The following is a 16,790-nucleotide window of genomic DNA, read 5'->3' as shown; positions in this document are numbered from 1 at the left end:
TAGGGGCGATCCCTCTTCTGGGGTCTTGGAGGCTTTCTCTAGTCCAGATTCCTGGCGTGGGTACGCTGCGGACTGGGCCCGGCACCGGGTCTTCCCACGCCCGGCCTTTGGCGGGGGGAGTGAGGTAGTCTCATTCACCTCCTGGGCTTGCTGATTCGGATCATCATTTTCAGGTGCCTCCGACATCAGATTTCTCACGTCTTCTTCGGAGGTAATTAAATAGTGTTGGTTATGGAGGGCAAAGATCAACTTGCATGGAAACCCCCAGCGATAGCAGATCTTTTGGGCCCTTAGCCAAGATGTTACTTTCTGCAGCTGCTGTCTGCACGCTAAGGTATAGGGGGCCAGGTCCTGGAAGAGTTGTACCTTTGCGCCTTGGAATTGTATTGAGTCTGAGTTCCTGGCCGCCGCCATGATCTCCTCCTTCTGGCGAAAAAAGTGTACCCAAGTGAGCACATCTGGTAGCAGATTCTTTCTCAGTTGGGCTGATGAGTACACCCGGTAGGTTCTGTCCAGCTTTAAATCTTCATTTGGTGGAAGATCAAGGAGGGATCTGAACAGTGTCTCTACATGTTCAGCCAGGTCCCGGTCAGGGATCTGCTGGGGGACCCTACGGAGGCGCACATTATTCCGTCTCGACCTATTTTCCAAGTCGGCCTACTTTGCCCATATGTTTTCTAGGTGCTCCTCAATGACCTTCACCCTTTTTGCTAAAGCCTCATTGTCGTGAGATTGCACACAAGTTACGTTTTCTAGGTCGTTAAGTCTGGATTCTAGCCCCCCAAGATGGGAGGTGAGGTCCGCGAGAGACTGGGCCAGCGATTCCTTGGAGGTCTTGATTTCCTTTCTCATCTCTTGGGTGATGTCTTGTTTGAAGGACTTAAGCAATCCCTCCAATTCCTCCCTGGACATAGCCATGTTTGAACCCAGGTTTGGGGATAAAGCTGGGTGATTTCAGCTATGATTGTGCTTGTAGGGGGTGGGTCCACAGGCTGTGTTGCCAGATAGGCCTGTATGCTGGGTGCCTTCTTTTTAGCCGCTATTTTGGGCATTCCTTGGGGAGATCGCTGAGGTCTCTTACTTTTCTTCACAAAGCAGTTGGAGGAGCGTGAGGAAGGAGGCATGCAGGGGCCAGGCTCGTGAGTTTTAATGCAAGGTGGTCAGTTGGGCCCTCTAGAGGGTGAAAGGCCCCTGCAATAATGTGGTGTCTCATTCACAGCGGGCTGCATTCCCTGCCAGCGGCAGGTCCCCGTCCCCCGGGTCTCCCAGCAGAATGATTCCGGGGTCCCACGGGATATTGAGACCTGTGATTGCTTGGACATGCGTCAGTACCCCTTTCCAGTAGTGCGCCGCCTTGGGGAAATCCTACAGGAGATGGAATAGCTTCCCTCCTGCAGACAGTACCTCCAGCAGTTCTGTGATGGGCTTATGCCCGCCTTGTACAGTTGGGCTGGTGTGATATAGTACCTGAAGCACACTTTATATTCCCCCTTCCCTGTTAGTAACACATTAAGTGCTTCTGTGAAGTCTTGCCCATATTTTGTTCCAAGTCTCTGGCTCCAGGGAGCGCCCCAAGTCCCTCTCCCAATTCAACATGTATCTTTCTTTCGACTCTGGGCTAGATTTTTCCAAGAGATTATAGAGGGCGGAGATCTTGCCCCTTGGAGGGGAAGACGTCGGTGTGAGTTCAAGAGGTGTTAGGTCCCTGGAGCCACGCTCTTTAACGGTGCGTTGAGAGATCCAGTGACGGATCTGTGTGTAGCGGAATCGTTCCTCCTCAGTGATGTTAAACCTCACCTTGCAGTCCTCAAATGAAAGCGGTTAACCTCTTTTAGAAAGTCTAAGATTCTATGAAGGCCGCCCTCTGTCCAGGGGAGAAACCCGGGTTGCCCCAGATTGGAGTCAGTGGGCCCAATGAGCTTTTGATTCCCCACTTCCTGTTTGCGGCTCTCCAGCTGTCCACTGTGTTACTTGTTGCTGGTAGCGGGTTCAGTGGGGGGAAGGATTTTCGAGGCTGGATGTGTGGCAGGCCGGGCAGGGGTGACTTGCACCATGCTTCTTCCAGCTGTAGCCAGCATGGGCGGTCTACGATGCATGTCCAAGTAAAGGCGTGTGCTAGTTGGGCCGCTCGCTGGTATCTGGAGATATCCGGGACGCCCAGACCACCCAGCTGACGGCTACGGGTCATAATTTTCCTGGCAATGCAGGGTTTTTTTTCGCCCCTACATGAATTTCATGATTTCTCGCTGCAGAGAGGTGAGGTCCGCTTCTGGGATGTGGGTTGGGAGTGCATGGCAATGGTACAGCACTCTAGGGAGTAAATTCATTTTCACCGCTACCGCTCGGTCCAGCCATGAAATCTCCTGTTTGTTCCATTGTTTCAGATCTGCACGGAGCGTTTTAAATAGCTGCGGGAAGTTATGTTTGTAAACCAATGCGCTAGTTTTGGGGATTTGGATGCCCAGGTATTCCAGTGTGGTATTAGCCCATGGGATCGGCAGGTCGGGACATAGAATGTTTCTCTGTCATTTTGGTAGGTTAATCGTAAGGGCTGAGGACTTTTCATAATTCACTCTGAACCCAGAGCTTGCACCAAATGACTCTAGTTCTTCAAGCAGGGGCTGCAATGAGCTGTCCGGATCAGTGATAGTCAGGAGGACATCATCTGCGTAGGGTGCCACTTTGTGTTAATTCCCGCCCACAGTGACTCCCTTGATGTTTGGGTTAAAGCGAATCCTCGCAGCGAACAACTCTATCGACAGAGCGAACACCAGGGGCGACAGCGGGCACCCCTGACAGGTCTCTCTGGATATAGGGATGGGTGCTGATTTCCTCCCGTTGACTGGGAGTTGTGTTGGCGGGTGTATGTAATTTGCCATTGTCCAAGTTATTAAATTGTGGCCCAGGCCCATGCGGGCTAGGGTGCTTCGAATGTAGTGCCAGTTCACTGGATCAAACGCTTTGTGTGCGTCGAGGGAAATTACCAGTAGCAGGGGACTTCATTCTGTTTGCGGACTTAATGATATTTAGTGTGCGTCTAACATTGTCGTGTGTTCCGCTGCCCGGGATAAAGCCTGTTTGATCTTTGTGTATTAACTCGGGGAGAATCCTGCCTAGCCTAACTGCTAGCACCATGGAGTAGATTTTCCCCTCGGTATTCATCAATGCTATTGACCTATATGAAGCCGCTTGTTCGGGGTCCTTCCCCGGTTTTTGGAGTAGGATGGTGGTTGATTCGGCCATGGAGTTTGTTACCTTTTTTGTGGATAGGAAAGAGTTGAATAGCAGTGTTAGTTGTGGAATTAGGATGCGTGCAAATGATTTATAGAACTTGGGCGTCAGCCCATCTGGGCCTGGGGCAGTGTTCTTTAGCGATTTTATGGTGTCTAGGATTTCCTCTGCGGTGATCGGGGCTTCTAGGGAGTGTAGGGGGGACGTGACAGCCGGAGCGTTGAATGACGCTAGGTAACGCTGCTGCTGGGCTCTATCCTCTTGGGATGAGGGTGGCCCTTCCATGAACACCTTGTGGTGGTTTACCAGGGTTTCGATTATATCTGGGGTGGTGAATTTACTTTTCCCATCCGACCCTTTGAGGTTTAAGATGTTGTTTCTGCTGTGTGTCTTTCGCAATGTATATGCTAGTAGTCGGTTTGCCTTATTGCTTTTATGGTAATATAATTGTTTTGTGTAAGCCAAGGCTTTCGCGGTGCGGTCGGCCCAGTGCATCTCTAGCGCCCTTCAAGCCTTTTTTAGCTCCCTGTCCGCCTTTCTAGAGTATTGGGTCTTTAGTTCTTTTTCTAGGGTGGAGGCTTTGGAATCCAGGGCTTGTGTGTAGATCTTGGAAACTCTGGCCTGCTCGGCGGCTGCGCTGATAAACACCCCTCTTATGACCGGCTTCATAGCCTCCCATAATAGCCCAATTGTGATTTCGGGGTTCTGATTTTCCTTGAAGTAGTTGATCAAGGCGTCTTCCGCTTCTCCCCTAATCGCCTGGTCTAGTAGCAGGGTATCATTGAGCTTCCAGAATCTGGGGGGTGGGTCTGGGCCCCCCAAGATTGAGAGTTCCGCCGATATGGGTGCATGGTCGGATACCATACGTGTGTGGATTTCAATGTTGCTGAAACATGGGAATAGGGTGCTAGTGGCTAATAAGAGATCAATTTGGGAGTGTCCTCCATGTGCATTTGAGAAAAACGTGTAGTCGCAGGTCTCTGGGATGGCTACCCTCCATATGTCTACTGTGCCCGTCTCTCTTAGGAATCTAGCTAGTGCCAGACCTCGAGTGATATCTGGGTTGGATGGGGGGAGAGATTTATCCTTTATGGGGTCCGAGACTGCGTTAAAGTCTCCCCCGATTAGGAGGTACCCCGTAGTGAAAATTAATAGTGGTGGGAGTAGTTCTAATATAAATTTGTCCTGATTTGCATTGGGGCGTAGATCCCCACGATTGTGATTGGTTGTTCAGCAATGTATCCACGTATGAGGAGATATCTGCCTGCCGGATCCTTTTTAACTGTGGGGTTGGACAAAGGGAACTTGTCGCTTAACAGGACCACCACCCCCCATTTTTTCTCACCACTGGCAAGCGAAGAAGCCCTGTTTGAAGCGCTTAAATTTGATTTGATGCTCATCGGCTGGCAGGAGGTGGGTTTCCTGAAGGATTACTATATCCCCATTTAGTCCCGCCAACCTGTTCTCCACCAATTTGCGCTTCCTTGGGGAATTGAGACCCTGGACGTTCCAGGTCAAGATGCAGACATCTCTAACGTTGTCCGGGCCTGTTGATTATGAGGGTGCGGTTGGTTCTATGTGGGTAGAGCTGTATAGGAACCGGGGAGTCTTTGGGAGGCTCCTGTGTGTGTGTAAAGATATGCTGCAATTACCGATGCCCACAGGTAAAACTCTAAACTGTTAACTGGGGCTCCTGGGGAGTTGAACAGTTCCGCGGGCTCTTAACTATCCCCCCACCCCCAAAACTGTAGGAATGAGACCATAAAGCTCATCCGTGGGGTTGCTGGTCAACCCCGTCGTCGGAAGTTGGGCCCCGCATGGGTAAGGAGTAACTGCAGGGTTGCAGTGTTGCGGGCTCAGGGGCAGTGTGGAAGATATGGGCATGAGGCTATGTGCTTAGATGCCTGCATATGGGTATCCCCCTTGGGTGCTAGGTCCTGCCCCCCTCCCGCCCGGATGAGAGGAGGGAATCTGGAGTGCTGCCGGTATGTGCATGTCTCTGGGGTTCTCCAAGGGGATATGGCACTAACCTGGTGTGTTGGCTTCAGGCGAGATAGTAGGATCCGCCGATCAGTCCGGATTATGCTGTTTCCGTGGGCCCCGAGGCCTGCGGTGCCCACTGGCACGTGACCAGCGATTGGATGTTGGCGAGCTGGGTTGAGATTGGGAGCGTGTGGCGGTTTCAAAGTCCTCGTTGGCGGTTCTTTTTCCCAGAAATTGTTCCGCCTCCTTAGTGTTGCGGATCTGCCTGCATGCTCCTTCCCATTCGAAGCATAAGGCTGTTGGGTGACCCAGCGGTATTGTATCTTTCTTTCTTGCAGCCATTCCGTTCCGGAAAGCCCTCTGTAGCCAGGCTACAGAGGGCTTTCCGTTTCTGGAGGGTTATGATTGCAATGTCTTGATATAGCGCAATGTTGGCACCTTTGAAGATGATTTGCTTCGTGGTCCTGGCCTCTCTCATTATCTCCTCCTTGACCCTGAAAAATTGGATTCGGGCGAGAACGTCCGGAGGGGAAGATGATGCTTGTCTTGGCCTCGTGCGGTGGACTCTGTCGATTTCTAGCGGGGCACTGTCCGGTAGTGTTATTATGAACCTGAACAAGTCTTTGGTGAAGCCCTCACGTTAGTAATTATGGTAAGGATTCCACGGATGTGGATGTTGTTGCGACGGGAACGATTTTCGCCGTCGTCCTGTTTGATTTCAAGTGCGTTGCATCTGGCTTTCAAGGTCGCTATTCTGTTTAAGCCAGGCTCTAGCTCGAATGTGTTGTCACACAGGCCGTTCTCCACTTCCTCGGTGTGTTTTTCCACTTCCTCCACTCTTCTGTCCCGAGAGGCGATCTTTTTAGTGACTTCCTCTGTGCCCTTTTGGATCTCTTTGGTAAGGGCCAGCAGAAGATCTTTTAGGTCTGTTTTAGTGGCGCAGTGGTCAGCCTGCGATTGCTCCAGTGCGAGTGCGCACCCAGGTACAACGCTTGTGGCGGGGTCAGACTTGCCTGCTCTATTCTGGCATGTGCTCGTCATCATTGTTGTGATGTCTGCTTGTTTCGCTGCTTTGCCGCTCTTTGCCATGGTTCTGCAGGATGGGGAATGTGGAAGGAACTGCTTCTGCTACTCCGCTTGCCTGCAGCTTCGGAGGCCTCCTACGGGGCAGGGGGCCGAGCTCTGCTGGATGTGCCCTGCGCTGGGGGAGGTTGGCGTGCCCCTCTGTGTTGCTGTGCTGTTTGGTCCGATGTGCAGACTGCTGCGTGCGCCGGGGATGTGTATATTGCGTTTTGGGGAGACTCCCAGTGTCCTGCCATTCTCCGCCGCGCTGCTAGGCAGATCCTGGGCTGCTAATCTCTGTGGCTGGACCGAGGCTGCGCCAGGTGGCTCCACCGGGGATGGGACCCCCGCAATGTCGCTCTTGATACTTGGGTTTTGGGGCCGGGGCGACTTCTGGCCCCGCTCTCGGTGGATCTGGACCAGTGCTGCAGACGGCGCGTAGAGAGGGTTTCGAATGTGGGCCACTTTAGATGTAAATGGATCTTTGTTTTACTTGCGGGCTGGACTGTTGGCCCGTCCAGGGGTGTGCGTGGCTATGCAGGCCCCCACCAAAGGGATTTCCAAGGTGGGGCAAGGCATGTAGTTGTTGTTGCCTGCGGATCTGAGGGGCTGCGGCGGTTGCCCGGCACGCTTGCAGATGTGGGTTTGCCCTGCGTGCTGTTGTTCTCCCTGATGTGGACCAGTCTTTAAGAAGGTCCGCCTGCCTGATCCGAAATAGCCGTCTCCTGGGCTGCAAGAGGGGGACGATGCGGATGATGGGAGCGGATGTTAGGGAGTCCTCCTGCTGGATCCTGGGCTCGGCCCCTGGTGTCGGCGTCCCCTGGTGCGGCGTATGGCGTGTGCTGGAGTGCTACCGCCGCGCTTGGCTGGGAAAGGTGGGGGGAGATGGAGCGGGACCGGGCGCCCCCTGCTTCGCAGGCGGGGACACCGCGGGTGTCGGGAACTCTCCTGGCGGGTCCCGGCCTCCACTTAACTACTTAAGGACCCTTGGGGCGGGCTGTGTTGTGCGCTCGGGCACTTTCTCCGGGACCGGCAGGGTGATAACAGGAGGGGCTGGTTTGGAGCCCCAGTCCTTCGGTGTGCTGCAACGAAGCCTCCGGGCAAGGGGCGCTGCGCCCGCGTTCGGCCTCGGTTATACGGGGTGGCTGCCAGCTTGCAGATTCTACCTCAGCAGAGCCGAACGGCGCAGGCGGGTTTCCGCTCGCTGGTCCCCCGGATGTGCTGGCGTGAGATCTCTGGCTGGTGCGGCTTACAGGGCTCACCTCCAGGGCCCGCACAGGGTTCACATGCCTGCGCCGTTCAGTGGGGGTCAGATCCGAAGCCCCCTCATGGCCCGGATGGCTGGTGTTGCTGGCTGGCGTTAATGGAGGTTTGCCCCTCCCCCACTGCGGCCGCGATCACTACGGGCGCCCGCCCACCATTTTGGCCTTCTGGATGCTGCTCTGTTGGGAGAGCGAGAGGCTCTCCTGGCTTCAGGGCTGCTCTGTGCCGCTTCTAACCCTACTCAACAGAAGCATTAGGCATTCATGGTACGGCCGAGCCGAAGGGCGGCACGACGGCAGCTTCAGTACTCGGGAAATTCGCTCCGACTACGGCGCTGTCCAGCGGCACTTAAAGAGCCATGCCTTACGGTCGACTCCCGGCCACACCACCAAAATGCCAATTTTTAAGCAATTGATTTAGTGGACCACACTGACCATACATGGTGATTGCAGTACCCAAGGTTGGATTTAAATGCACAATCCACTAGGTTACAAAAGCTGATGCAGCATTTGACAAGACCTGACATCTGGCAGAATCTAATATCCAGTTCTGTCAGTACGTGAATAGCTAATCAGATCTGGTCCTGTTTGTTTGTAAATGTGAATTCTTAGAAATGTATCTGAATGCCACAAATGTTAGCGCAGAGGGACCAATCTCTTTAAACTATCCCTATTAGATAGGTGTTCCATCATACGCTTCCTAGGGATAGGCTCTCCTGGCAGGGACAGGGTGTTCTTCCCTTAGGGACAGCTAGAACACTGTTTCACCGTCCAACAAGTGTTCACTTACGATTGATATGTGCACTGTGATCATTTGTTCTCCCAATGAATCATTGTTTTGTGTTAAAAAAATGGGTCTGAGTATGGACAATGAAAGCGGTGGAAAAAATTACGGCGATCCTTACTGACTCAAACCGAACTTTCTATGCGGTCTGGCTCCCTATTATCCAATCCTCGGGATCTAAAGAATGTAATACCCACAAACCGAAGATTCTTCGACACTTCGAGTTACTTTGAAAATAAAGCTATTACTGGGACATTACGTACTGCACTTGCGCTGGTGGCACAATTGTTGGTTATGATTTACTGTCCTGCTGATTGAAAAACAGAATATGCCCTGAATTGTGAATATTTAAGAACATGATAAATAAAGCTTGAAAAAAAAAAGTTCATTACCGAGTGGTAAGTAATTTGTTCTCACTTTCTAAACTGCAACTACTGAAAGAAGATCTTAGAGGAAGAAAAGAGTCGGAGTCTGTGTCTATTTTCATGTTGTAGGGTAAACGCATTCAGATTTTCATAAACCAATTCTGAACCTGCTGCAAGCATTACTAATAGTAGTTTGGTAACTACTTCAAATGAGTATCAATTAATTGTTCCAATGACATAGTGGCGGTCACTTTATAACAGGTGATAATCACACGGATGGTACCACAACGTTTGTTGGTACCGCCATGCAATTCTCCTCTTTTACAAAACCTTTGAAAAAGGACTATTTATACTCTCCGTTTTGTAAAAATGTGTAAATGCTACCTGCTTTAAATGCACGGTAGACTAAATCACAGTGGATTCCTGTGGCATCTGCTTGCTTTTAGCAGGTGGATTGCATGGGAATGCATTCCTTTTACACATTCACGTCCCCTTTGAAGAAACATTATCTGTTCATATCATGCCCCTTTTCTGTATGGTTGGAAAATGTCTAGGAATTTGTAAAAAGTTATGCATAAATGTCTAATGCCTTGCTTGTGTGTCTTGCCTTGGCACTTTGGGGTTTAGAAACAGACCTCAGTATGTTGCTAAGGTCAGAAAAGCAAATATGCAATCTGTAGAGATGATCTGTTCAGATGACCCTCATTTTGTTACACCAGGAAGACCTATAGTTGCAGGCATGGACAGCATTAATCAACCGCTGGGAGTGTATATCGACTTTTTTCTCCAACCACTAATACAGAAAACTTCCACTTATATTAGAGACACCACACATTTCTTACAGAAACTCAACACCACAACCTTCCAACGTGATCATCTGATGTTCACTATCAATGTTAAAAGTTTGTATACATCCATACCCCATGATCTTGGCATAGAATCAGTCGAATGGTTACTACTGGAAGCACCAGCAGTTTGTGCACAAAAATAATTCATACTGACTCTCCTTCAATTAATTGCAGAGAATTCATATTTCCAGTATTGCAATAAGTTCTTTCTACAAATCTCCGGTACATCGATGGGTGCCACTATGGCACCATCATATGCAAACTGCTTCATTCACCAGTTTGAAATGGATCACATACTTACCAACAGAGAATGGAGAAAAAATATACACTTGTGGTCACGCTATATCGACAACATTTTTGGAATTTGGATAGGTACTGACGCCACATTCAATGACTTTTTTGAATATCTCAACAGCATTGACCAGCGCATTCAGTTTACCATCTGACAAAATTACATTCCTTGATGTCCAAATAGAAAAGAAGGATACTAGCTACAGCACCGCTATGTTCCGTAAAACCACTGATCGCAATAATTTACTACATCGTTTGAGCTTCCATCAACCCAGCCTACTTAGGAACCTACCGTATAGCTAGCTATTGCGAGTCAAAAAAATTGTTAGTGATCCCGAAGACTGTTTAGCTCAACAATCTGAAATGAAAAACAAATTTATAGCACGCGGCTACAAAAAGGAAGAACTTGATTCAGCATCCCAGAGAGTGAATGCTCTAGACCGGGACACTCTGTTGTCCAGTACCACCAAACCGAAGAGAGAACTTAAATCACCAGTATATGTCTCAAGATTTTCTGTTCAGAGTAACAAGATTAAGAATTCCATCAAAAAACACTGGAGCATTTTTAAGAACGATGTAAGAGTGCAGAATCTATTTGACCAACTTCCCGTATTTACCTACCAGAGAAGCAAGAATCCACGAGATGAACTTGTTCGCACAAGACCTCCCATGAGAGAACCCATTACCCAACGCACGGGGACATACCCCTGTTTACACTGTGCCAACTGCAATTTGGTAAATAAAGGCAACATCGTATACCATCCCAGCACAGGCAACAAGATCCTTCTTAAGACATTTGGCACCTGTGACAGTGTGAACATTATATACGGAATTAAGTGTCCCTGTGGGAAATATTATGCTGGACAATCCACAAGAGCAGCTATAGTACGTTGGAACAAGCATCGCTCCTATATTCGTAACTAAAACCCTAACTCAGCTGTGGTTCGTCACTGGAGTGAGAAACGCCACAGTTTGACACAAATCAGGTTCCTAATTCTGGAAGTGTTGAATAAAGTTAATCCCCATGAAGATTTGGGCCTGCGGCTCAATCAATGAGAAACATTTTGGATTGACAGACTTGGGAGTCTTTAACCCAATGGCCTCAACGTAGAGATCAATTATCATTGCTACATCTAAATCTGTTGTACTTCCTCTTTGATTCCTTGTAATGTTGTATATACTGTTGAAGATTCCTTAAAGGTTTTGTTTGCTTGCATCACATTTACATACCATCATGTTTGACTCTCTACAAGCGCTTCCGACCCTTTGTTATGTTGAGACCCTTCTGGTATTTGATGCACCTCTGCATGTATAGTTTTCTTATGCTGTCTAATGCCACCCATAGTCGTTCCTACATTTGGTACCATTTCTATGTACTATACTGGTGTCATGATGCCTACCCCCGGGCATCTGGACCAAGCCCATCAGCCCCGGAAGCAGGCATCCAGACATTTATTAAAACCTCAGCAGCCCCGGCTAGGGGCTATCTGGGTTCAGTCCTGGCGCCTTAGGCGCCAGGCTCATAATAGAAATCAGTACTGGCACCTAAGGCGCCAGGCTCATAGTCAATACTTACCTCAGGCAGACCATGCTGCAAATGTATCCAAGCCAACGTGAAGCCTGGAGGGACTATTTTACTACACAGATTATTTTTTACTCGGGTGTGGTTCTAGGGATTTCTTACCTGTGACTACTTTTGAGGCTATTTAAACCACGCCCGACCAGCAACACACGCTTCGCGTTATTCTGCATTCTGCAGCGTAACGCTCACTGTGCCTGCAAGCCAGCATCCAGTTTTCTGCCACGCCCGCCTCGAATCCGGAGCTCCTAGAAAAAGGAGAAAGAAGGAGAAAACGTTAGATCACGGACATTATTTTAATTCCTTACCCGATTCTGTATCTAGCACGACTCCGAGCCTGAAAGGACATTACTTCAGCACACGTCGCATCACCAGCTGCAGCGCCGCACCATACTCACCAGTCCACAGCATCTTTCGACTCGGTGCTGCCTCCATCATTTTCTTCAGCGAACTCCAATACCTGGGGGAAAACAAAAGGAATAACAAGGTGAGCCTAGAGAGCCGACAAATACAATCACTTTTACCACCAGGTTTACCTGATTTACCACTGGAGGCATTACGTCACATCTTCTTATGCCGCATCTATAAAGAGAGAGAAAACAAGTTAAACTCACGCAACTTTTACCGGACAGTGTTGGGTAATACAGACTCTTACCTGAACGCCATCAGCAGATTCCAGACAATATTTTTAACTGCAATTCAACAAGGGGATGCAAGAGTGAACATCGGACATATTGAACTCTTTGAACTTTATAAACCCTGGAGTCAATATTCCTCCGGAACTCTTCCTGTACCCCAAACCAGTGAAGTAACTTGTATCTACGCGCCCCTGCATGCCACTCAGGATGGAGAGCTCATCATTTAAAAACATAAGGTGAGGATACTAATTGAGAATATAGGAGGTGACTAGTGGGGAGAACGAGAACAGTGGGGAGGGACCATCACTAAAATCCACGGGGCTAAATCCCTTTCTCCACTTGCAGGAGAATACTTCTGCGGGTCAAGCAGACTAGATTAGGCAGGTCAGTCCAGACTGTCATCTCTGCACTACGCTTCACGTTGGTGGAGACTGCAGCTGTCTGGGTCCGATCGATGCCCCTGTGGGAACCAGGTGAGCATAACAACTGGTACTTTGTAACTCCTGCGCACTTACGCTTTTGCACCTGTGTCGCTACTCCCAAACATTTTGTTTGGGACCCAAGGTGGTACCCTTTGGTGCCACCACCTGCAGCAAGGATACATATATATATCATTTTGAACATGTCTTTTTTGAACATTTACAGATTTGTATCTGTTTGTTTGACTGGGTCCAGTCGATTTACAATTCTCATTGCATATATATAGATAATTTGTTAATTTACCAGACCTATATGTTTTCACTTGTATAGTATTTCTTTTATGTCTATATTTCGATCTCTGAGTATACATATATTTACATTTGTTTGACTAGTTTCAGTCAATGCAATGCATATTTTTCTCTTTGTATAGTTCAACTATGTTTACATTGGATCAATATCCCTTTTTTTCACCTTATCAGTATTTCTTTTATGTCTGTTTTTATTTTTTTCTGACTTCATTTCCGTACTTTCCATTATTCGTGATTGACCTCCATGAGTGCGTATTAATCCTTTTTTTGACCATTCTAGGCCTCATTATCACACATGCAGTGTCTTAACACAATCCATCCGCATCGCGCCTTTCCTTGGACGCGATGCGGTCACGTGTTTATATTTGTTACCATTACTCTGGTAACGCTTTCACTTAGCGATGCGAAGCGGCGTACACCCGGCCGCTGCAGCTCTAGTTCTGCGAACTAAGGTATGCAAGAGTACAGCTATTTAAATTACCAGGATCCCATTTCCTGGCTCTGACACTATATATGTAATACGTCCTTACACACACAGATTGCTATCTGGATTACGTCCAGCTATTGGATCATGTGTTTCTTTTGACTATGTTGGAAGACAACACGGCTGATACAAACATAGCACCATTCAACCTCTTTTTGGCTTTACGCTTATCGTGAGGTAACCTTTCAATTTCCAAACCGCATTCAGTTATTTGACCACTCGCTTGCACACTACTACATTTATTTTTCTTTTTCTTTTTTTCCTTTCCTACATCTCAACATGATGTGAATTTTACTACGTCCTGGTATGTGATCATTTTTCATGACTATACTATGTTGCAATATTTTTGGCCATTTGCATTATAATATTCACTACTTAATATCTTATGATTATGCCATACTTAAATGTGTTGTTGTTATCATTACACCTTAGTAGCATAGACTTGCCCTGACGAAGGAGATAAATGCTCCGAAATGCATTGCCACATTAAGTCTATTCAAATTATAGGATGTGTTAGCCGCATCCTCACTAAGATTTGATTAGTGATAATTTTTTGAAATTGTTCTTTTGATAAATAAATATCACTCTAAGACTTGGACTTTATATTTTTGTGAAATTCATACTGCTCAAGAAGTGAACATTTATTATTTGGAATAACCTTTTTTTTGGAATCACATTACCCTTGTTGGGGTTAAACGGAGAGCGGCTGTGTGACTAGGTTTGTTATCTAGTCTCTTGCTTCACACCTCATTTTGTTACAAACACTCATTGTCATTGAATGTTTTGATAATTAAAATTATTCCTTTGATGCCAAGTTCTCTTCAGCTTTCTCGCATCCCTCATTGTCCTCAACTTTCCTACCAAAGTTTAGACTTGAATTTGTGAGTGTTCCTTGACAAAATATCATTGTCTTAAAATAAGCTAATGCAGGTACTTTGTGTGATTATTTAAACAAATACTATCTTGATAGTATATTTCTTTCAGTTAAGGTTCATTCTATTAATGGTTAGTCAAACGGGGTTGGATTGACCAATGTGGATTGAATATATTATATCACAAACGTTTTTGGTGTCAGATTATTTTTGTTGCTGAAAGGGATTTCTAATTCATTTTGTGTTTTTTTTTTTTTTTGTCTTTTCCTGAAGCTCTTCCGTTGAAGAGGCGAAACTCTTCCTTTGGTGGCACAAAGCCCTACAGTTGTCCCTTATCCAAATGGTGCATAGTGATGGTGTTCTTGTGGAAACAGTTATTCGTCTCTTGCTGACGATCCAGGGCAGGCAAAGCCAGCTCGGTGAGGAGAGGCTGACATCTGGAATCCTGGGTGCCATCGGGTTAGGAAGGAAATCGCCCCTCTCAAACAGGTAAGGATTTGGGGACACATTTATAATGGGTATAAATTGACAATGTTTTAAACATAATTATATCTCAAAGCCCCCATTAGCTGATCCTAGTATCCCTTATCACCTCTGTACAGTGCTATAATGCCCCCACCAAGTTTTAGGTACCTAGTCAACAACCAGCAAAATATCTCTGAGAAGCGACTGAAAAAGCAGTACAAGATCAATGGTGGTGTGCCACTGTTTGTGTTTAAGGCCATGATTACTTATTGGTAATCTTCATTACTCTTAGCCCCATTCTTCCTCTTCCCAATACTTGTGTACTCGTACAGAAGTCCTGGGATGAGGTAGCGGGACATGAAGGTAATACCTGGCTTAGTTACCTGTAATCTTCATTACTCCTTGCCCCACTCTTCCTAATCTTAGTACTTACCTATGAGGCAAGGTGCATCATACGTCAGCACTGGGAAAGAAAGAGGGAGAAGGGGATGTGTGGGGGGCATGGATTGTGCGATATCTCATAATGGTAATCCAGCTCCAGGCTAAGCAGACATGATATGTGGTATTAGTGGCGAGAGAGGCATTTTTGTGCAGCCAGTCTAGTCATTTCTTAGTTTGACTTGACTTTTTTTTATCTGGGCATCTCTGAAAAAGCAGTCCTGCTAGGTGTAATTACCTGGCTATACTGGCCTTTGGGTGCTGCCAGTCCAGCCGTTTCTTAATGTGGCATTGTATATTTTTGTGGGCATCTGTGATAAAACAACCATGATAAGGGTTCTTGCTTCCACTGGCATTTTGATGCAACCATTCTAGGTATGTCTAAATGTGGCCTGCATGCTTTATTGTAATATGTTATGTGTCTAGACGCTGTCTATAATGTGCAGCCAGTTGGACATGTTTTTATTAGCAAAGCATTACATTAATTAAAGCATTAATGTTCCTGTGCACTGTTGGTGACTTGCATGTATTGGTTTGTTGGACTGGTGTCACCCTACAAAACAATTGCAAACGCTCTGGCTTTTTTTCTCAGAAAGTGTGCTGTATAATGCATTAAAACACATATATATATACTTCTCCTAGTACAGTGAGCGGCTTACACCTGAAGCAGCACATTCGTGCATATTACGCAAGTGAGGTAATCTAGGCTCGCCCAGAGTGTGACCCGACCCGTGATTTGTTGCGAGCTGGGGGATGGGGCCCTCAGCATGGCCTCGCAGGGGGGCTCCCAAATGTTGTGTTTCGCCACTGGGTGAACCTTTATTACGTTTCCTCCTATCGTTTTTTTGCGACCAATCAGCTCCCCTTTGCGAATATGAATGCTCTTTGTTAAAGTGTGCAGCGGTGACTGATTTTGACAGCAGCTGCCCAGGTTACTGATACTCGAAGACTCAATGTCACTGAATTAGGCCTTAAACTTAAACTCAATTTCCTTTTTTGTAGGCTATTAACCTAAAACATTCAGCCATGCCAAATAGATTTAATCCTGGGGTTTAATGCCAATGATGCATTTGTAACAAACTATAGTGGTCTTTATCAATTGTCCTAATCATGCAGGCATGTTAACGTAAGAATTTACCTTAATAGACTGATTTCCCTGTATTTTGGGCACAGTTCCTTGTTTTGACAGGAGGCAGGGGCAGTGGAAAAACAAAAAAACAAGCCAACAAATAGGTTGTCACTTGGGAGGAAGTTTACTGAGGAACATTTGTTCATTTTAAGCAGGTGTGACGCAACCCAAACGTTAAGCTGCTTAAAATTCAATGTTATATTTGTGGTTCAATATAGAGAAATTGGATTGATTGCAGAAGGCAGAATTGATACAAAAACTCTTATTTTCAAGGAATCTTTATCACTGGGTTGCAGTGTTTTTTTTAAAAATCATTGCGCATGTCAAACCTCGGGCTTATCAAGCTATGTCAACACGCATTGGCAATGCCACCATTGTCAATGTTCGGAAGCAAAAGTTATAAGAAGGAGGGAAGACAAGGTCAAGCCTTGGAAATGAAGAAAAAGGGACTCACCCAGTTTCCTCAACAGAACACACTACCTTGTTCCAATGGTGCAGCTGGTGCCCTGGCAGTTGTTCCTGTTGGTTTCCAGCAGACCCATGATTCCTGGAGCTTCGTCGAGAAGGACAACGTCTGAAAGGGGTCTGCACCACACAGGGATGAGGCCGGCAGCAGCGACACGGAATAAAA

The 16,790-nt window shown here is 47.1% G+C and overlaps 1 protein-coding gene across 1 annotated transcript in view; it reads left to right on the top strand.

The window, feature by feature from the left end:
• The window catches only part of EPG5 (ectopic P-granules 5 autophagy tethering factor), a 2,517,217-nt gene that overhangs the window by 2,351,784 nt on the left and 148,643 nt on the right, over nt 1–16,790 (top strand). Inside the window, exon 42 of the mRNA XM_069626898.1 lies at nt 14,401–14,616. Within this exon, the coding sequence (XP_069482999.1) occupies nt 14,401–14,616 (216 nt within the window). The remainder of the gene's footprint in view (nt 1–14,400; nt 14,617–16,790) is intronic.

The sequence above is a fragment of the Ambystoma mexicanum genome, chromosome 6p (genome assembly GCF_040938575.1).
Source record: "Ambystoma mexicanum isolate Mex_15411 chromosome 6p, UKY_AmexF1_1, whole genome shotgun sequence".
Classification (NCBI taxonomy): Eukaryota; Metazoa; Chordata; class Amphibia; order Caudata; family Ambystomatidae; genus Ambystoma; species Ambystoma mexicanum.
Note: the sequence above shows the minus strand (reverse complement) of the source record. Positions and strands in the feature narration are given on the sequence as shown.